Genomic DNA, 23,676 nt, shown 5'->3' with positions numbered 1-23,676 from the left:
CCTTATTTAACAGCATATAAATGAATGTATGTGTAAAATTTTATTTGAATCTCAAGTAAACTTTAAAAATATAAATGCTTTAAGTACAGTCTACAGACTTGCACAATGTATGGTACTATAGTAGCTGTATAATTCTTGCATCATTCGATAGTTATTTTGGTTCTTATAATGTGATAGTTAGCAAAATGTAGATTTTATAATTACTGTAGTAATTAGGACAGACAGGGTTTCTGCTCTCATGGGGCTTTTACCTAGTGGTGAACATTGGCACATAAATAATTACCAATATCATTTGGTCACTGTTGCTCTGGATTAATGAGAACAGTATTGTAAGCCTCATGAGAATACCTGAAACAGTTAGATAAAAGTGTTATTGTTTCATTTTGTTCTTTGTTCCTGAGAAAATTCTGGTTTGTAGATATAATTGTAAAATTACAGCAGAACTTAACTTTCACAATTGGTACTATAAACTTCTTCAGATGGACAAATTTCTTGGCTAACTTGTTTCTGTTTCCTAAGTTTTACAAGGTGAATTTCCTCATAAAACTCAAAATTTCCTTTCTGTTTTAGACAAATTTTCACTCCTAAATTTAGGTAGGAATTGGCAGAAGATAGTTTACTTCTTTTAAAAAAATCTGTCTAAAAGGGAGGAATTGTTTTATAGTGGTCAGGACAGAAAGCTAGGATTTCACATGCACAGTTTAAATCATGGCACTCCATTTCCATATATGACCTTTCATGATTCATTTAATCTTAGTCTGACTCACCTTATCCAGCATAAAATCAATAAAACATGGGCAGTTTGAATATAAAACAAAGGGACTGATTGACTTTTTCTCTGTGCTCATCGAAACACATTGATTTGTATTGTTTTTGCATTTGGCAAGAAAATATATTTTGATTTTTCAAATCTTAAGTGAAAAGTTCTAACAAAGAATAAGGTTTGTGCATGATAATTTTGAGTTGATACTTATTTTGATGTGTAAAAGTCATATTTTAGCGTGGCCATTTTTTAAAAATTATTTTTTGCGTTAGTAGCAACCTTTAGCTTGGTTGCCAGTGCTTTTCATTGGCACCAATTTTGAGGAAATTTGGGATATAAAAGTAGGGATTTTTGTCATACTGCCCCTTGAGAGTAGCAAGTAAAAATACAATCAACCAATATATTCTGTCTCCCACCTCAGATCCCAAGTGTATTAAAAGTAGTGGGTTTTTTGCTAGGCATCATGATATGTTGTGTCAGGAGTGTTTTTTATGGAGAATTAGGACAAGAGGAGCTGTGGAAAGAAAGTTACTCTCTGAAAATCCTTTGTTTATACCTGATTTGTTATTATCTAGAGAGTAATTTGAGCCTTGGGATATAAATTCTTAATTTTGGATCCCCTGGATCAAGCTTAGGAAATTTAGGGATTGTCTTTGAAATCTAAAAACTCCCTGGAATTATATATAAGACTTTCTATTTAAGGGTATGTGTACATTTTTCTGGGTAGACAGTTAATAGCTTTTATTAGTTTCTTAAAATAGTCAGACTCAAAATAGCTTAGGTCTTTGGGAAACTAGATTTTGGGCAACCATAAGCTTAGAGTACATGCATTTGCCAGAGTCTTTTAAAATTTTGGCTAAAATGCCAAGCACTGTAACTCTGTTACTAGAGAGCTGAAACATATTTATTCCTAAAGTGACCTTGGTGTTTTTATACATAGTTGTTGATAACCATGAGTTTTCTTAGATGATTCTTAAGTGTCTTTTTTTAACTCTCTGTAGGACATGTATACCTTTGGTATCTGTTACAAGCCTTGTAGACTACTGAGCAATACTGAGAGGTACTCTGATAAAACAACTGACAGATATTGATAGAAAGCATCAAAGCTTGTTAAACGTGATGTAGACGGGCAAAGTGATTACACTAATAAAAGTACATAAGTCAAATACCCATTTTTTGCATTCATTTAATTTTTTTGCATTTGAAGGAGAGCTAAAATTTTTATTGGCAAATTAATGTGATATCTATTAAAAGTACAACCGTTGGAAATAGACCAAGATACATATCCTCTCTGGAGACTGCTGAACAGAACAATATTTATTATATAGGATGGTTGTGATACTTAAACACATTAATTTATATTAAGAGTGGCATGGAGGAATTGCCGTTGTAGTTCAGCAGTTGAGAACCTGACTAATATCCATGAGGATGTGGGTTTGATCCCTGGCCTTGCTCAGTGGGGTAAGGATTTGACATTGCTGCAAGCTATAGCATAGGTCACAGATGTGGCTCCGATCTGGTGTTGCTGTGGCTGTGGTATACGCCAGCAGCTGTAGCTCCAGTTCGACCCCCAGCAACTTCGATATGCTGCAGGTAGGGCCCTAAAAAGACAAAAAAAGAGAGTATGACATGGAGTTGGTAGGCAAATGAGATCTCCTCCTTTAATGTAATGGATCATATTAATAGTGAGGAATCAATATAATTTTATCTTGTTATTACATTTCCCATTTATATTCTTACGTGATAGTACTATAAATTTTATAAAAGTACTTGCAAATTCAATTAAGAGAACAAACATAAATTCCTGATGGCATGAGTGTTTGAAAGGATTGGCTAAATTGCAGGTATGACAATATCTGTATTATACTAATATTGTTCTCTATGGAAAAGTTAAAATTGATTGTCCTCATTGTTTCCCCCAGAGGAAAATTTGCTGTGGTTAGGCAATGTATATCCAAATCTACTGGCCAAGAATATGCTGCAAAATTTCTGAAAAAGAGAAGAAGAGGACAGGATTGTCGAGCAGAGATTCTACATGAGATTGCAGTACTTGAATTGGCGAAGTCCTGTCCCCACGTGATTAATCTTCATGAAGTCTATGAAAATGCAAGTGAAATCATTTTGGTATTGGAATAGTAAGTATACACTTGTAAACTTTGAAGTAGATTCATAGCACCTATTGTAATTGGTGGATAAGGTTGCTTGAAATGTCAAGAAGAAGAATGATAAAAGTATGGCAAGAACTTATAAAGATTCCTATTGAAAAAATAATAGAGAGACACAGTCTATACTCATATATTTTCACAAAACTTAATGTGCAGCCTCACATACATACCCCAGAACCAGTTAAACAGCATTCAGTCAACAAATAACAATACGGTGCTTAGGGAATATGGTAAAATGAGTTCACTTTAATTGCTAATGGCACAGAAAATTAACGAGGCTTTCTGTAAAACAATCTGACAGACAAATAGAATTGAAATAATTTATATATTCATTTATTTGCAATACACATGCAAGGAAGTGACCCATGGAAAATAAAAAAGTTAACTTGCATGAATGAAAGATAAACCACATAGTTTGTCAAACACCACATTTATTTGGTATGTGTGATGTTCAGAACACTCTGTTAGGAATTGTAGCAATAAGAAATAAAATGTATATCTTCCCACAAGGCAGTGAAAAGTTGAAAGCACCTAGATTTCAACAATTGTCAAGTGAGGATAGCTTATGGTTGAGCTAATTGGCATGTAAACCAATATGATGACATGTTACCCTAAAACAGTGCTCCATTGACATGATACTCTAACAAAGACAGTCTGACACATTTACTATAATTATGTAAAATGTGTGTTTGAACATCTGTAGTGATCAGATCAGTTAAATTTATGTTTAGTTTAGGTTCTGATAGTTTTTTAAAAAAATAAATCTATTTTGTAATAAACTAAAAGGATGAATATTTTAGCAAAAAATTTATAAACTCTTTTTAGTAGCTAACTTGCATTACTGTCTTTTTGAATTCAAAAGTGTTTTAGTCAGATTTTAGGATTCAGTTAATTTAAGGATGAATAGGATGAAATGGATGTTTATATATTTATTTAAAAATCTGGAGTTCCTGTCGTGGCTCATTGGTTAACAGACCTGACTGGCATCCATGAGGGGACAGGCTCCTTCCCTGGCCTCACTCAGTGGGGGAAGGATCACTAATTCTTAGAGAAATGCAGATCAAAACTACAGTGAGGAGTTCCCATCACGGCACAGCAGAAACCAATCCGACTAGGAACCATGAGGTTGCAGGTTCAGTCCCTGGCCTTGCTTAGTAGGTTAAGGATCAGTGTTGCCGTTGAGCTATGGTGTAGGTCGCACACTCGGCTTGGATCCCACATTTCTCTGCCCCTGGTGTAGGCTGTTGGCTACAGCTGCAACTGGACCCCTAGCCTGGGAGCCTCCATATGCCGTGGGTGCAGCCCTAAAAAGACAGAAAGACCAAAAAAAAAAAAAAAATTATGTATTGCCTAGAGTGAACCTGTAAATAAAAGTGCCTGTTTTGCAAAGTGTCAAACTAAGTAAGGAGTTCATTTAAGAAAGAATGCTATGTACATTTCCCAGAACACCAGCATTCCAAGTAAGATACATTACAGTACCTTCAAAATAAATTAGAACTGCAGAAAAGACCAGGATTCTACCAATATGAATTCATTTTTCATACACTTTAAAATTATTTTTGTCAGATTCTTCAGCAGACCTTTAAAAAGTGATCTATTTGCATGACATCTGCATGTTTGAGGTGTCTGAAAAGTAGCTAATATTTTTCAAAAACAGTAAATAATGGATTACTAGGTTTGGAGAGTGAATATACATAGGAGCATTGACAACTTTCATAAAATCCTGTATTGGGGGATCATCGAAATAGCAACAAAAGAATACCTCAAAAGATTTTAACATATTTTATGGATGGACCTTGTTCATACTTTGAAAATTAATTCAGATACCCTATCCAATAAACTGAGTTCTGTAAGAGCCAACGGTAGCAAGCACTGAGTAAAGGTAAGTGGATTAATGTATTTAATTTCTTACCAGATCAACTAAGACCTATTAAAATTTATTACTGTGGTTATCACTTTTGAGGTGGCATTGTCACAGCACACAGTCTCAACCAAAGGTAAAAATTAGGTGACATAATTTTTTTATCTTGGTGGAAATAAAACAGAATCTTTAATAACTATTGCCAATTTGATCTTCTCCTCAAACTATCCTACATACTCATTTTTCTTTCCTTTTTTTATTTTACAAAATTTCACATCTGCAGAGACAATGAAAGAATAGTACAATTAACACTCATAATCTTCAGCCTAGTTTACCAATTGTTGCCAATTTGCCACATTTTCCAAACCACATGAAAATTGTAGGTATCATATTTCTTCTTTATATGTCAAAGTATTTATTCTGAAGAGTAAGGGCATTTTTCAACATACCCAATAGCAGTTATCAAAATTAAGAAAGTTAATGTTAATTAGGTACTATCATTGAATATATAGTTCATATTTAAATTCTTTTGATTATCTCTGAAATGTCTTATAGACCTACTTTAAAAAAAATTCTAATACAAGAGCTGATAAAGATTTATCCATTATATTTTGGCTGTTTTGCTTCTTTTTCACTTTGCTTTTCCTGACATTCACTTCTTTGGAGAAATCTTTATCAGTTGTCACATTAAGTGTTATACATCTTGGATCCATGTGATTGTTTTCTCATGATTAAATAAGATTAAATATTTTTGGCAAGAAGACAAAATGGATGATGATGTGTATTTCTTATTGTATAACATGATGTGGCAGTTACATTTATATTGTTCCTTTATTGGTTTTGCTAATTAGAACATGGCTATGGAGCAATCCGCCAGTCCTCCCCATTGTAAGGAACATTTTCCCCTTTATAATAAGTAATCTATATGGTAATATTTTGAAGCCCTATGAACATTCTTTTTTTTTTTTTTTCTTTTTTTTAAGGGCTGCAACCACAGCATATGGATGTTCCCAGCCTAAGGATCTGATCAGAGCTACAGCTGCCAGCCTACACCACGGCCACAGCAACACCAGATCTGAGCTGCATCTGCGACCTATACCACAGCTCATGGCAACACTGGATCCTTAACCCACTGAGCGAGGCCAGGGATTGAACCTGCAACATCATGGTTCCTAGTCAGATTCATTTCTGCTGCGCCATGATGGGAACTCCCCTATGCCCCTATGAATATTCTTTTACAGACTTTTATCTAGTGATTTTGGCAACCATTGATGCTATTTGTTTGAATTAATTATTATAATGGATGTCAGAAAATGACGATTTCTAATTCTGTTATTCCTTCTTAATTTGTTAAACTGACATTATGCTTTAAAGGTCTGCCCTTCCTTTCCCCCTTTCTTAATATCACTATAGATTCGTGGCTTACTTTTATAAAGTAATGAATTATAATCCGTTTCTGCCATTGTCTTTTTTAATGTCCGAACTTTCCCAGATTTATTCAGGGGCACCTTTTCAAACTCTTCCCGGATCCTTTTGATATTATCTCCATAGTATTTGAAGACTTCCTTGTTTTAGGGCACATAGATTTCTAGGATCACCTTGTATTTTTCCTACCCAGGACCTATCATTAGCTGCCTATCCAAGAGATTCTGGTTCTTTTTATGAAGCATCATTATATCTAGGCCTCTTTTAAGGAAAATGTTAGGACATAATATTTTTTTTAAATCATCAAGTTCATTCTGATGGTTCCAGTTCGGGTTCACCACCACAGGGCTCTTTGTCAGCTTTTACATCCAGTGTCTGTGTCTCCCTTCTCCCACAGTGAAAACCTTTGTGCTCAACAGTATTCACTCACGCGTTTGCTGTATCCCCCATTACACACAGAATAGCTTCAGTGTAACAATATTAATACCACTCAGTAAAAGTTCCTTAGTGAAGTTCAACCTTTTATTTTTTATTTTTTTGCCGTTCTTTTTGTCCTTAGAATATAGCCCACTAAGGGTGTACAGACAGAGTTATATAGTTATATTTACATACTTGTATTTCTGTTCATATTCAATCTTAGGATTTGATTTTTAGCGTCTATTTTTTTGAAATTGTAAAAAATATTCATACGATTAAAAACTCAAAAATTTATGTAAAGATACACTACAAAGCCTAATTCTCATTTCTATACTTTCCACTCTCTTCACACTCAGCCTTTCAAGGTAATTGTACTTATTAGTTTCTGGCTCATTCTTTATCTGTTTCTTCTTGTGAATATAAGCAAATTTGTATATATTTATATTTTCCTTTCTTTCAGGAAAAAGTAGTATATTATATATGCCCTTTCATGCCTTGCTTTTTTTTCACTTAACATTATATCCTGGAAATCATTCCATACTCATAGTTAGTAGGCATCTTTTAAATATTATTATTATTGCTTCTGTTTAAATTCCTGCATAGTTCTCCATTACATGATATAGCATGCATTGTTCAGTCAGTCTTCTTTAGATGGCCATTATTTGTGGAGGTGTAGTTTTAGGGTAAATTCATTAGTCCCCTTACTAATGTGTGATTGTGAGGTCAAGGAGTAAATGCATATGTGTTTGTATGAGATGTCAAATTTCTCTTCATATGGATAGAACATAATTACTTTTAAAGACACTGTTTGCTGTGTGAGTCTAACTGAAACTTTCTTTTGGAACTGTTACACCTATGGGTTCTGATAGCTCTATTTTATTTTTGCTTTTGTGTTTTGTTTTGCCTTCACTTAAACCAATTTTTTGAATCAAATTTTGTTGTTTACTTTTGTGAATTAAATTTAAATTCTTGCAGTCAACTTACTGGTTTTTAACAGTTACCAAATCTTTTGTTTTTATTTTAATACTTAGTCCACAGGAAAGTATTTCATTATTGATTATAAAGTCTAAATTATTTTTTAGCCCTCTCTTTAACTATTTGAAAAGTCATATAAATACCACTTTTTTGGAAGTAGTTTAGATCTCTTTATAAATTGGGGGAAATTTTGAAGGTAGTTGAGCCATCTCATCCCCACAATGTGAGGCAACAATTTTTCTATAGCAAGTATTTTAAAAGCATTTTTGGATAATTAAATAAAATATATACAAATCTTTTTTAAAAAATCTTCTGGAAAGAAGATATTATCTAATTGGGCACAGTAAATTTTTAATGATGAGTTTGGAGCTAACTGAAATTATAAAGAATATGTATTAATCTTTAGAAAACATGGGAGAAGAACCTTGTTCTTGAAATAGCAAAGTTCAATAGGGAAAATTGCTTATATCTATCAAGACAGCTTTATGAGATTATATGGGAGAGAAATGATATTTTCTTTTTGTCAAGAAATGATTGGTTTATGTTGCCTATTAAATATCTTTAAGTAAATATTAGGGAATCAGTCGAAAGTGACAAAGACCATAGCAAAAGATTTCAATTATACATGTAGGGCATTTACTGTACGGTAGGCACCATGCTAAGCATTTTATCTACAATTCATTTGATTTTTAAAATGATCCTCCAAAAAGGAGACTGGTATTTACTTCATATACTCTAGTTTAGAGGCAACAAATACTCTGGCTGTTTTCTTTCCATTCTAAAGTTCCATGGGCTATGTTTACCCTCATTAGCATTGGAATATAATGTTTAAAGAGACTTTTAATATAGAAAACTTAAAACTACTTCATTTTGATCAGTAAAAATAAATGGCTTAATATTTACTATGACTTTACTATGATTTGTATTTTATGGATAAGGGAGATATTTGTTTTACTGAAAATCTTGACTCTCTAGTACCCAAGAAAATCCTTCATATTGGATAGGGAAATATTCTGATTTTAATCTTTTGTATATTAACTTTATTGTATTATGGGAGTTTTTCTAAAAGTTGTTCTTTACTTCCCTACTAATTTCTTTTTTTTGGAATTAATGTTTATTTTTTAATTTATTTTATTAATTTTTATTTATTTTGACATAACATTATTAATTTTTGGTGTATAACATAGTGATTTGATATATTTATACATAGTGAAATGATTACCATAATGCATTTGATTAGCATCCATCACCACACATTGTTACAAAATTTTTTTCTTCAGATGGAACTTTTAAGATCTACTCTTTCGGCAACTTTCAAATAAACACTGTGGTTATTGTTCATTATAGTCACCATACTGTATATGTTGTTTATTTTGAAGCACTCATTGGGGGAAAAGGTTCTACTATTAATGGAAGTGGAAAAAAACTTGGAAAAAAGAGAACTAGATGTAACTATATCACAAATGAGCAATTTCTCCACCTGAAGGGAATAGAAATTTCCAACAATTCCCTCCTAATTTCTAAACTGTGCTTTAGAAAGTTGCAAAAGGCAAATGTAGATCCAAATAGTATATAGCACATACAGTTATGTGGCAGTGTAACTGTACTAGAGTACTCTTATCACACCCACTCACATAGAACACATATACAAATATGTAAGCAAATGAACATGAATGCTCCAAATTTCTAAATTTGTTAATCCACTCCTTTTAGGTGGCGCACTCCTCAATAGAGAGAGAAAGGGGTAAATCAAGTATAATGGGAAAAAAATTAAAATCATTAAAAAAAGAGAGAGAAAGGGTAAAAATACCTGAATTTACCCTTCCTGGTCAATGATAATGATATAAGAGCCTCTTCTGATTACAGAGATATTTTTCTTCTGTCTCATCACTGCTCTGGATGCCTTGTTTTAACAAAGCATCTGTTAGTCTGCTACTTCTCACTGCTTCCCTTTTTTTCTAGTTTCCATTTTCTGCTAATTTCCACAGTCTGCTTCTTGTGTTATCTGTTCTTATTCTCCTTTTAACTCCTCATTTTCTATTTACCATAGTTCCACCCATGTCCTTCGTTTTGTGAGAAAAATGGCCGTCCTACAAAAGACATTGGTCAGCTTGCCAAACTAAAACATAGAAACAATGTGATTGGCTGACAGGCATAATATTTGTTTACTCTTGTTACTCAAGTAAACAGAAACCCTTAGGATCCTTTTCCTGATTATAAAAGTAACACATATTTACTATGTTAAATTTAGAAGATAGAGAAAGTAGAAATCATTTGTAAACCGTGGTTACATTTATGGTATATTCTTATATTTTAAGATTACTCATATTTTTCTGTCTAAGCATGTATATATACCTTTAGAAACAATATTGTGATCTATTAAGTGAATTCTATTATAATCCTTTTTCATTTAATAATGTATTATGTGCATTCTTATATATATAATATAGTGTTTCTAAAAATGAATTTTACTTTAGCAAAGATTTTTAAAAGTGCCTTCATAATCAGAGCTTAACAAGCAGCCCCCAAATTCAAAGGCTGGATGTTGGCTAGATTTGAAATTAATATTTGTCGACTTGTTATAATAATAGCTAAAATTTATTGAATATTTATCATGTGTCAGACACTGTATTAAATACTTACAGATGATCTGCTTTGATCCTTATAACATCTGTTGTACTAGTACTTTACATGGCTTATCTAATTTAATTCTTATAGCAATCCAGTGAAATATGAGCTATCATTTTTCATTATGTATCATTATGTAACAGTAGAAGAAACAGAAGCCTGTTTTGTCCCTGTTCAGGAGCTAGTTAACAGCAGATCAAAATGGAAGCAGGGCAATCTTGATTTCAGTAGGCACTTCTATGAACAACCTACTGTTCTCTTATGTGTAGGCACTGAGAAGTGCTTTACCCACTTTCTCTTAGGTGGTCTTCTTATATTTTGTTTTGAATTTTAGAATTAGTGAAGAGTTCTGGCTATTGAATTAACTTTAGTGAATGTACTGGAATATTGGTACATAAGAAAAGTATTCAAGAATGAATTTCTCACCTAAGCAATTTATGCTGCCATATACTGCCAAATACCGAAGGATTCAGATATTCCTGGCATTTTTTTTGTATTTTCACATCTTAATAGTGGATATAAATCCATATTTTATAGTTTTCTTATAATTTCAAATTATTTTGTCTGATTTCTTACCAGGTGTATCTATCTTATAAAGGGCCTGGCAAAGAACTAAGAGAATTTAAAGTATCATCTCTTTATTTTCTTGTTTGCTTATAATTTGCATTAGTAATATTACCTGCAGTATCTTTGCAGGAATATACTTAAACAACTTTCTATTTTGAGAGAATTCATTTTGTTAAAGCTAAATAACGTTTTGACATAACCAGAAAGGGACAAGTAGGGCATCATTGGTAGGTGGGCCTGTGGAGTTCCTCTTGCCTCAGGAGACCTTGAGCAGCATAAGTAAACATCTGATGTGTAAACCAAGGGGCCATAGGAGCAGTCTGAATATTAACTATTCATTAAGATTAGTTAATTTCTCTTTTAGATGAATGTGAATTTCTAATATTGTCTTCCAATACCTTACTTGGGAGTTCACTACTACAGATTTCATAGTGAACTAAATTTTTCATACTCAGGTTGCCCTTACTATGATACCTTAAGACAAATGTTAAAGTTAATTTCTCATTAATTTTCTGGGAGTTTCAGGGGCTGGAGGTCATTGAAGTGTGAAGTATATATGATTGGTGCTTTCACACGCATGCCTTAGCAGCTGTCCTGTAGTTTCTCTGGGACATCATAAATTGTAAAGTATAAAATCTCTGCAGCTTCTAGTTGGCATGCTTCCTATAGATGATGTGATTGCAGGTTACATCTACCAGTGTGAAGGGTAGTCCTATGACTTTGAATAGTGAGACTCAAATTCGTGACCACCATTGATAATTTTTTCTTCTCCTAACTCCTAACACATGTGACATGCTTCTTCCTCTCAACAGTCACCAAGACTTCTGAATTTCAGTTCAGCTACTCTGAGGAATAACTGCCTGTTCCATTATTCATTCATCCAACAAACACTCATTGAATACATTCTACATGTCACATACTGAGTTGAGCCAGAAAGGGGGAAAATAGTATTTTGTGAAATAAATGAATTTCTATTTTATCATATAGAATATGCCTTACTTGAGATATTCACAAACATACCTTATAAATTTGATTAATACCATCCAGATTTTTTTTTGCATTAGTTCTGACTGACAAATTTTCTTATTTATTTAGATTTAATCCTCAAAAAATCTGTTGAGTTAGTAATATCTCTGATTTACAGATGGGGAAGCTCAAATTTGATAATTGACCTAAAATTATATTGCTGGTGAATAGCACATTTAGGATTTAAATTTTGATCATTTGGAGTTTCTGTTGTGGCTCAGTGGTAACAAACCCGACTAGTATCCACGAGGACTTGGGTTCAATCCCTGGCCTTGCTCAGTGGGTTAAGGATGTGGCATTGCTGAGAGCTGTCAGATAGGTTGCAGACACAGCTCAGATCCCATGTTGCTGTGGCTGTGATGTAGGCCAGCAGCTGCAACTAAGATTTGACCCCTAGCCTGGAAACTTCCATATGCCATGGGCGTGGGCCTAAAAAGACAAAAAAAAAAAAATTAAAAAATAAATTTTGATCATTCTATTCCAAACCTAGAAATTTTTTATTATGCTTTTAGGCCAGCAGCTACAGCTCAGATTTGACCCTTAGCCTGGAAACCTCCATATGCCTTGGGTGCAGCCCTAAAAAGACAAAAAAAATAAAAAAAATAAATTTTGATCATTTGATTCCAAACCTAGAAATTTTTTATTATGCTTTTGTCAACATTCTTTAGATTTTCAGTTCTGAAAAAAAGATTTGGGCTCTAGCCTCAAGTATTCCTTGTGAAGCTGCAATACAGGATATTGGTTAAGAATACGGATTTTCATCCATATTATACAGATTCAGATTCTGCCCCCCCCATTTACTGTGTGACTTTGTATAAGTAAGTTAACCTCTTTGTACTTGTTTCCTTGTCTGTAAAATGGGAATGATAACCACCTACCTCATGTGATTGTTACATATCTGTATCTGTATATAGGTGATAACTATATCTATATATAATGAATAAATGAGTAAAATGGAACAGAGCTGAGCTCATAAGTACTTTGCACCCAGAATTTGAAATATTATTGTCGTTTATTTTACTCCTTAAAGATCCTTCCCACCTCCCTCCCCCAACCCACTCAATTTCTTAAATGTGAGTATATATAGAGAATAAAGTTTAGATGACCCTGTATTTTACTTAAAGGTATACACTATTTAAAAGTTGTTATTTTTAGGTCAATGATTTTTCAAGTTCCTGTTATTTGAATTTTATTTCAGTGCTGCAGGTGGAGAAATCTTCAACTTGTGTTTACCTGAGTTGGCTGAAATGGTCTCTGAAAATGACATTATCAGACTCATTAAACAAATACTTGAAGGAGTTTATTATCTACATCAAAATAACATTGTACACCTTGATTTAAAGGTAATGTAATGTGATTTTAAGTAACACTGCATCTCTGTTCCATCTCTTGATTTACACAATTATTTACAAGCTGCTGTTGAGAGGAAACAACAGTTGGGTCATGCTTGTCTAGACTTCACATATGCTACATGGACTTAACTTTGTATTGGCAGACAGAAGACTGCCTGTATGAGCAGCTCAAATTAATCACTGGGCTCTTAAAAACCATCCTTACTGGCTGTTCTAATCCTACCATCATGTCACTCCATCCCACTCATACTGCCACATCCTGGGCCTTCTTATCTTATGAAACTTTCTATCTCCAAAATACTTAATTCTGATCTCCATCTTGAAGATGACCTACTAGTCTTCATTCACCTTCCTCTTGAGGCTTTCAGTCTTTAGGCCTCTCTGCCAACACCTGACTACTCCACAGACCATTCAGGCTCTTTCGCAAGCCCTGAAATACCACTGCAGCCTCTCGTGTTACTGTCCTTTCTCCTTATCCTTCCTCTGCAGCCATACAAGGACCTTAAAATATGAATCAGACTGTCTCTTATTGTTTGAACATTGGATTCTTCCATGGACAAGCTTCCTTTCATGTATCTTACCGTGCCTCTTCCTGTCTAAGCTACAAACTTGAGAACTGTCAGAACCAGAACCATCACCTGTACTGAACCATTTTCTTTTTCTGGAAATATATGCATTTTTATTCCTTCATGCCTTCTTTCATGGTATTCCCCAGAGCACTTTTCTAATGACATGCTTCTGTTTATCCTTTAAGATTCAACTTAAGCATCATCTCTACTGCAGAGCCTTCTTGGACTTTCTAATGGGCAGAATTAAGTAGTCTTCACTTGATCAGTTAATCTATCTATGTATTCATCTTTTTTCTTCAAATCAAAAAATCCTTTTGAGGTGTATTTTTTTCTTTATTTATCATTGAATATGTAGTTCCTTCTAAATAGCAGTTCAGTAAATGATGAATGACTCAATAAAATGTATACTAGCTAAAGAATAAGTTATGCTTAATTTACCTCTGATCCGAGATTAGTATTCTTTTATTATCTATTACTTATCATTTTTTGTTGTATTTCATTAGCCACAGAATATATTATTAAGCAGCATATACCCTCTTGGGGACATAAAAATTGTAGATTTTGGAATGTCTCGAAAAATAGGGAATGCATGTGAACTTCGGGAAATCATGGGAACACCAGAATACTTGGGTAAGGATTTCTTTTTACTTTCTATACCATTTTGAAATTTATTAACTAAATGATACCTCTATATAGAACTGTATTTGGGGGCATATAATTCCAGATACATATTTGAGTCAAGTATTTTAGTACATTGAAATTTGGTTATAACACATTTAAATGAATATTCACAACAATTTACAGGACACTGGACATAAAAGTTTAATGTTTATGTATAAAAGCTTGTACTTAAAGAACAAATAGGTAAAAGGGAAATTAGGGAGCAGGAGAAAACAGAAAAAGAGGAAAACAGAATCAAATCTTACTATGCTGGGAGTTCCCTCTGTGGCTAAGCAGAAATGAACCTGACTAGCATCCATGAGATTGCGGGTTTGATCCCTGGCCTCACTCAGTGGGTTAAGGATCTGGTGGTGCTGTGAGCTGTGGTGTAGGTCACAGACATGGCTCAGATCTCACAAGGCTGTCTGTGGTGTAGGCTGGCAGCTGCAGCTCCACTTCAACCACTAGCCTGGGAACTTCCATGTGCCACAGGTGTGGCTCTGAAAAACAAACAAAAAGTTACTGTGCTTGAAGCCTGTTTGTTTGTCACTTTTACTTCTGTCCTGATGAGGTGTTGCCCAGGGATATAAGAGGAGGATTCTTGAAGAAGGGTGCCAGAAGAACCTGTAGCTAGATAATCTTGGAATATTGTTCTAAATCAGCGCATTAGATCATGAATATTAAAGATTTTAAGTTGTAGGAAGCAGCACATAAATTTAAGGTGTTTTAATTTATAGTAAGGCTATTTTTATACTTTTTTATTGTTGCTCATGTTGGTCCCCATGCAGACATTGAAAAGATATGATGAAACAGAACAGGTGCTACTCAGCTAGGCAGCTGACTTTCCCAAAATGAAAAGGCAATTGCTAACTTTTGAGTGCCAACAGAGGCCATAGTGTCCTAGAATAGTGATTGTAATTATAGATAATACAGGTCACAGAAGTATGTGAAAAGGTGGTAGGTGGTGAAATGGAGGCTGACAGTATATTTGACTCAAGTCTTTATTAAAAGAAAACTGTTACACTTTAGGAAACAGTTTTTCTTTGGAGAAATTATGAAACTGTATGGTAAAACAAAAACATTATTAAAGCATAGATTCTAGTTGAGGCCTTACTGATTTGAAATTTATGGTAATGTTTAGAAAATATAGAGAATTGCACCTTTAAAAAAAGTTTCAGCAAGGAAGGGAGCAGTGGGAAATTAATTGCTTAGGAAACTAGTTTTTCAGTAGTTTGAGAGATATTTCATCTACTTGAAAATCGAAAGCACTTCCAGGAAGCATAATTTGCTCATAATGTCATTGTAAATGCATGTGATTCTATTCACTCTGAGAAGAAAAATTTAAAGCAGTCTAGTAAAATAATTCAAACTAATTCCTAACAGAGTAATAAAACTAAAATTATAAAAAGATTCTTGCTTCTAACATTTTACTTCTTCATAATTGAGATTAATTTTAATGAATATAATTGGTTCTTTCAAACCATCTGGGTATATAATTTTCTCAACATTAGATATATGTCAGATGACAAGATAATTAATACTATGCTATAATAATTATAATTATAATATGCAATAATTAATTTCTATTGATTATATTGGTAGTACTTTAAAATTGAATCCAGTTTAAGGTAAAGTAATTTTAAATTCGTCGGTATTGAATTTGAATTTTATTTTCTCTTTCAGCACCTGAAATCCTGAACTATGATCCTATTACCACAGCAACAGATATGTGGTAAGATTTTATTGAATAATTGAATGCCTTTATTAAAAGTTGCGTAGTATATATTCTAGGGTTCTTTGGTCCCAAATATGAATCACGCTTTCTTTAAAAGAGTCTATTCAAGTATTAATAGTATACCATGGGAAAACATTTACCTATTCATTCTTTTTAAGTAACACTTTGGCTCTGAGCCAAAAGTATAGGAACAAATAGGAAAATCCCTTTCCTGGAGGAAGGTTCAGTCTAATAAAATTACGAAATAGTGGCAGCACTGTGCTATGTGTTCTATACTAAAGTGCTACTCAATAAGCATGGAAGAGGCAGCAGACAAGCACCAGATGGAGACATCTGATAACAGGTCTAGAAGAATTAAGAAGGTATTTGCTTGGCAGGTAAATGAGGTCAGATCCATGCAAAAGTTTAGTTTTATGAGAGTATATTTCTAGGGTATTTTGAGTTTGTGTGGCTAACACTGAGAACTGAGAGCATATCATAGAGTTGAACTGGAATTGATTCTGGAATCTTAGTTGGAACCACAGTGGAAGACCAATTCCATAAGGCCAAGTGGAAGAGTTTAGAATTATCCCTTGTGTTTCATGGGTGGGACTGTAATGTGTTTGCCAAGAAAAAAGTGTCCTGCGGCTAAATAAGTGGGTGAAATAGGTGCTATGTGTATTGTCTTTTTCTGGTTTCTGAACACAGAAGTTGTCATCAACATATTTACAGTTCTAAAAGTTTTGCAATAAAAAAAAAAAAAAATCTGCCTGCCCGACATTATGCTTGGCCAAACCTGCAAACTATTTGCATGGAACCCTGACTTGTCTCACAGATCTTTATTGTATCGTTGAAACACTATTGGGAAATGCTGCTCAGAGCAGCTTTGTGTACTTGATAACAGGTGTCCATGTGAAGGGCAGACTGTAGATATAATGATATATTTAAAACATTATAATTATATAACACATGTGGGTTCCCCTTGTATTCTTTTTCTGAGTCAGACTTTGAGATAACATAATTATTTCAGTTTTAGTAGTATACTCTAGGAACTTTGAAAAGCAATTTAAATACATAGTTCCACAATTTAAAGCAATTTAAAACTACAAATTTTGAGGACAGGAATATGTTGAGAATCAGTTTTATTTTATATACATATTTTAAGATGAACACACATTTTAAGGTCCCCTTATTTGTTTTTTCAGGAATGTTGGTGTAATAGCATATATGTTGTTAACTCATACATCACCATTTGTGGGAGAAGATAATCAAGAAACATACCTCAACATTTCTCAAGTTAATGTAGATTATTCAGAAGAAACATTTTCATCAGTTTCACAGCTGGCCACAGACTTCATCCAGAGGCTTTTAGTAAAAAACCCAGAGTAAGTAATGACATTAATTTGTTTAAATACTATTACAGAATAAATTAGATGTCTATTCAGAAAGATACATCTTGAAACAGTATAAAATTATTTGAAGTATGCTTTCAAGTTTCAGGTAAAATGGGGGAGAGAAGTGGTGTGAGAGGTCATTAAATAACAAATCCGTAACTTCAAACATAGAAAATACAAAATATATAACAGGAAATCTTAAAGAGAAAATTTGAATTATTTCTCAACCTGCTACTAATTCATGAAATTCCCTAATAATTGGAAATAGAAAGTTCGCAATTCACATGGCTGGTTGCGATAAGGCTTTGTTGTGAATGATCTGTAGCTAAATAACTATAGTTATATAACAAGCCCAAATCACTGATTGTCAGATTTTTAAGGCTCAGATGCTCTTTGACTGCCTACTAAAGAAGGGACTTGAAACTATGTCTCAGGACTCTTGTCTCACTCACTGGCAACTTCAGAGCAGGAAAAGAAAAAGCTGACCTCCTTTTTCTTTACCTGAATCAGCCTTGTTTACTTTAAAATGTCCTGACTGTACATAATGCAGAAACTGTGATATAGTGCCTTGGGGGAAGATCCTGGTTTTGTTATTTGACAGCTCTTTTATCTCTGACAGTTACTTAATCTCTCAGAGGACTTAATTTCCTTATCTGTTTAAGAAAAAAACTTGCAGGTTTATTAATTTTATTGGCTTAGTGCAAGTCTGAATAAACTTTCACCGGCTCTATTTTGAACGTGAATAGTTATTTCATAAAATTAGTAATTATACTATTTCTTTCTGGTTATAAACAATTTTTGTTTTCTTAAATACTTTTACCTAGCTTCTAAAATTTCTTTGATGAGCCCCTGAATTTTTTTATAATCAGAAAAAAAATGAATGTAAAAACAAAGAGTAAGGAAATCCATATCCTAATAATAGTGGTGGTTGTGTTAGGGTTGGAGTTCTGAGTATAGATAGGTATTTTCCTTCCTTTTGAATATTGTAATATTTGACCATATTGCTTTTATAAGCAAAGGTAAAATTTAAAAACTCAAAATGTTGGATAAATATCATTGAAGAGTAGCCTTTATTTTCAATATTTAACAGTTATTGCTTTTTAAGAACATAAAATAATAACAGAGACTATAAATTACTTACATATATTTTCCTTCAAAGAATTTGTAAACTCAAGAGTCTTTATAATTTTACTAATTTTTATTTGTGAGGCTCATTATGTTCCCAACCTTTTTGACTAGATGGTCTCAGCTGTAAGCTCTGTGATAAGTTGAATTTTCTGCACGTCAAAATTAAAGAAACTAGGTACTCCACTTTTTCCTATTAGTCCCTTTCTGTATTTTGAGTATGCATTTTTTTTTTTTTTGGTCTTTTTGCCTTTTCTATGGCCACACCCATGGCATTTGGAGGTTCCCAGGCTAGGGGTCTAATCAGAGCTGTAGCCACCAGCCTACACCAGAGCCACAGCAAAGTGGCATCTGAACCGAGTCTGTGACCTAAACCACAGCTCACAGCATTTCTGGATCCTTAACCCACTGAGCAAGGCCAGGGATCAAACCTGCAACCTCATGGTTCCTAGTTGGATTCATTAACCACTGAGCCACAATGGGAACTCCCATTGTTTTAATGATAATAAAAAATAAGGCTCTAACATATCAAACTGGGGACATTTCCAACCTGATTTTTAGTTCTCAATTTTCCCCTGATGCTTTTTTTCAAAGGAAAAGACCGACAGCCGAAATCTGCCTTTCTCATTCTTGGCTACAGCAGTGGGACTTTGGAAACTTGTTTCACCCTGAAGAAACTTCCAGTTCCTCTCAAAGTCAGGATCATACAATAAGGTCTTCTGAAGACAAGACTTCTAAACCCTCCTGTAATGGAACCTGCAGTGACCGAGAAGACAAAGAGAACATCCCGGAGGATAGCAGCATGGTGTCCAAAAGATTTCGCTTTGATGACTCATTGCCCAATCCCCATGAACTTGTTTCAGATTTGCTCTGTTAGCACTTTTCTCTGATTCATTTGGACTGAATTTGGAATTTGAAATCCACTCCAGCGTGATATTGTGGTTTGTAGCTTCATGTATGGCATGTTTATATTGTAAATGTACTTTTGCAGAGAAGAATTTAAGGAAGTATTCTCATGCTAAACTGCTAGTTACCAGCATAATTTCATTTCCTATACTGAGATATCAACTCTTCAGAGGAATTTAAATATTTAAATATATGACAAAAAATAAAATTCCACACGTGAGTTTACATGTTAATGGAAGAATTCAAGTTCAGATGGATTTATAAACATGTTTTATATATCAGGGGAAAAAAGTGATTTGGGTTATATTATGGTTGATGTAAATTGAACAAAATGAAGACATTTGAATTTAATAGATGGAGAATCCTACATTATGCCTCTATTGACAAAATTTTGTTTAGGATAACAGTGTGAAGTTTAAGAATATTTACTATTTTATAGATACTCAAGAGATATTTTACACTTGAAAATGTTTTTCAATCACAGATGTTTTGAAACTGCATAAGATTTCCATGACATATGGTCTGCTATATGAAACAGGTCCTTTAACCAGAGCAGAGAAGGGGTTAGAAACTGGATTAGGGATATCCTACAGAAATTGAAGCAGAGAAAAGAGTAGCATGGCATCATTTTTAACTCAGAAGTCTTTTGCCCACTCTCAACTTAGTTCAGATTTAGCAAGGCCTAAAAGACGGGGAATAGATGGTATACCGTGTACAGAATTTTATTCCTTCCCAATCTCTAGAGAAGGAAATATGTAGGTAAAACTGAATGTGCTCTATTTTCAGGCAACCAAACATACTTATTAGTTGAATGTAGAAGAAAGTGTTGACAGACTTAACACAACTGAAAGAACTTTCGGTATCTTCTAAGTCTTAGAATACAAGCCAATTATTCAGAGTTCTAAAAGTATGCATAAAAATTGTCCTAGCACTGGTAGGATTATTAACACAGGGCCAGAGTCAGCATTAGCAAGGTGGATGTGATCATAAAACAGGATGACATCAAACTTTTCCAAAGTTCTTATGTGAAGTTCCTTGTGAGTGACAAAGCTCAGCAGAAGATCTGCAGAGTGACCTTAAATGGTCTTTTGCTGGAACCAAAGCAAGTAATAGTCCAGGGACAGCAGAATGTTTGATTGGTGGCTGGTGACTATGTTCAGCCCTAATAGTGGGGGGGGGGGGGATTGACTCCTTTTTGGGTAATCTTTGAGGACTTTCCAACTGGAGACATTTAAAAACTGCATTATTATCGTGTTAAGATCATTGTAACTGCATGACCATGTTAATATATCAAGAGAAATTAAGTTTTGTCAAAGAAATCCTTGAGTTTCTCTCCTTTGAGTTCAATTACTGTAAAACCTTTAACTTCTTGAAATTTGGTAAGACTCCAAATAACTTAAAACTGTTTTTAATAGCCATCAGATCACTTTATTTGGGTAAATGGTAAATTCCTTTTACATCTTCAGCATTTCTTAAAGGAAAAGCTCTTTCTGCTTGTATGTGTGTGCATATGTGTATATGTATTTATATAAGTGTATGTATATATGTATAGATAGATGAAATATGGTCCTTACACCACTTTCTTTTATTCTTCCCTGTAGTATATTGTACTCAACTCAGGTGCCAAAAGAGCTCTCTTCTTAAGACATGTAAATATACATTTAAATTTTTTAAGAAGTAGTTTATTGGTTCAATAAACTAGTCATTACAGAAGCTAAATTGGGCTCTTCTATATCTAAAACTGATGAGTTTTTTTCTAAATTATTAATTGCCCATTTATTTGCCTTCAGTATTAAACTAATCCAGGTAAAGCTTAGTAAGTCAGTCATTGGAGAAAGAGGAAATTATAACCTTTACCAAAAAACCATACTATAATTTTTAATCTCTAGAGGAATTCTCTCATACTAAAAACAAAAAAGCAAGAGATGTTTCAATTTTGAATTATAAACTATTTTTTTAAAAAATAATACCGGTTTTTCTTTTACTCTGAGGAATTTTAAATAGTTTGTCTTCCCCTTAATAGAATACACAGGGTTGTTAATTTCCATACATTTTTCCTATCATTTTTATTGTAAAAAAGCAACTAGTGATTGCACAAACAGTATAAGAATTCAGCTTTTTCATAAAGGTGAATTCAAATATTGTCTCTGATTAAAATATGAAAATAAACGAATTTTTTTGGAGAGAACTTACTAATAGATAACTCAATTCTTATTTTTTTTTCCTCCCAAGATCGAAAACAAATGTCTATCAAAAGCAGATGAAATATGTCATTAAAGTGGGAATATAGAGAGCCCCCTCTAAGGTGAACAGATGTCAGTAACACATCTGAATATTAATGTTAAATTGTGATAGGTTTTAAAACAGTTTAATTTGCTTTTTTGATAGGATGCCTGGATAGATGAGATTAAAAATAGATGAGGTGTAGATGACATGTGTCATTTTAATTTTTTCCCCTGCAGTAAATAAAGTTAGCCTAACTCTGAGCAATAACATTGTAACGGCATTTTAAAGAAGAAAGCAGTACCTGTTCTCCAGTCTGTAATGAGATAAGGCACCTGTGCTAGAATATAAAGCAATACATTGCTTCCTTTATCAAGAAAGTCTTGTTATAAAAAAAAAAAATGTCAGCCCGTTAGTGACATAATTAATTTTCATTCTGGCACAAGTTCTTTCATTTTGGATGAGTCACAAATTATTCATAGACTATTTTGAACAGCCTTGCTCTAAGCAACATTTTTAACTGTTGATATTTTATAACTGTTTACATTTCCTCTGGGTTTTTTTTTAATTTTCTGTTTGATATCTGACTTGGAAACTCGTCCTTATTCATTGTTGTGCAAACAATTGTACTTTAATTTCAAATTGTATTAAAATTAAGTTATCTGACTTCTAATTTGGGGAATTATTATCTGTTTATAATTTCATAAGGTTTAAAGAAATTTAAATTTGTTTATAAATGTCACACAGGTCACAACCGCCATCCATCTTAGCTATGAATTCAGGAATCATGTTGTTCGAGGTGTATTGAGCTACACTGTTATGGCTACACCAACTGAAAAAGCTTCTTACATCAAGTTATTGATCCTTTTGGATAAAAATTAAAAAGCACTTTTTAACATTTGTGGTTGTCTTTTACTTTAAAGGTATTCCTCTAAATTGTTAAAAGCAAACTTCCTTGCCTGAAGGCTCTAGCCTTTGACCCCCTTTGATCATTTTTGGCTCCCTTTCCAATACAGGTATGTTTATTAGATCATGTGTGTTGGAAAAGACATAAATTTGGAAACAAGAAGGTCTATTCACTTCTTGTAAGTAAAAATAGATAATTCTAAAAAATATCAGTGCATAGCTGTGCACCGTATGTTGCATAAAGATGAATAAGGGATTCTTATTCACCGCAAAATGGATGAACTGTTTTTGTTTCAAGACATTACATTTTTAAAAAAGATGAATAAGTTTCTTCAGGAGGTTTACAGTCTGTTTGTGGATTAAGGTGTAATCAATTCCCATTATTTATTGTAGTTACGTTCTAATACATTTGCACAAAGAAACAGTGAATACTGAAGCATTACTCCTAGGGGAAATACAAGCCTACATTCCTGCAAGCTTCTGTTCATAACATTTTTGTAAACTGATCAATACGTAATTTTGTTTTATATGTGTTTCTATTTAGAGACATTTAATATATATGTTAATTCATGAACATTGAACTCAACCATCGGCTCTATAATTTACACTTGAATGAAGCTTATCTATTTTCTCCATGAGCACATTACAGCCTTGCGCATTATTTAAACACTGCACAGCACTTCAGAACTGTGCTTTGGAGCCATTTTGAACTGTGAAATCACCAACAAAAACACAAAAATGCAGAAAACATGACACTAAATAGACTGCAGAAAGGACATCAGTATGAAATCTAAAATAAAAAGGCGAAGCTTCATCTTGCACAACCTCAGCTAGGAACATGTGTATTAGGCAACTCAAAATTTTCACCACTGTGAACATGTCTGCAAATGACTGTAAACGTACCAGGCATGTTGATTTGGGAGTGATAAATACATTTTAGCAAGTACATGAATTCACAAATACAGAATCCACAAATAATGAGGGTTAAGTGCACATGCTA

The 23,676-nt window shown here is 33.4% G+C and overlaps 1 protein-coding gene across 1 annotated transcript in view; it reads left to right on the top strand.

Moving 5' to 3' along the window:
• Positions 1 to 22,670, top strand: part of STK17B (serine/threonine kinase 17b) — a 36,311-nt gene extending 13,641 nt beyond the window's left edge. Inside the window, exons 3-8 of the mRNA XM_021074823.1 lie at positions 2,686 to 2,898; positions 13,026 to 13,170; positions 14,252 to 14,378; positions 16,092 to 16,140; positions 17,328 to 17,507; positions 19,236 to 22,670. Coding sequence (XP_020930482.1) covers positions 2,686 to 2,898; positions 13,026 to 13,170; positions 14,252 to 14,378; positions 16,092 to 16,140; positions 17,328 to 17,507; positions 19,236 to 19,518 — 997 coding nt within the window. The 3' untranslated portion in view covers positions 19,519 to 22,670. The remainder of the gene's footprint in view (positions 1 to 2,685; positions 2,899 to 13,025; positions 13,171 to 14,251; positions 14,379 to 16,091; positions 16,141 to 17,327; positions 17,508 to 19,235) is intronic.

This window comes from Sus scrofa, chromosome 15, assembly GCF_000003025.6.
Source record: "Sus scrofa isolate TJ Tabasco breed Duroc chromosome 15, Sscrofa11.1, whole genome shotgun sequence".
In the NCBI taxonomy this organism is placed as follows: domain Eukaryota; kingdom Metazoa; phylum Chordata; class Mammalia; order Artiodactyla; family Suidae; genus Sus; species Sus scrofa.
This window is presented reverse-complemented; position numbering and strand designations above follow the sequence as displayed.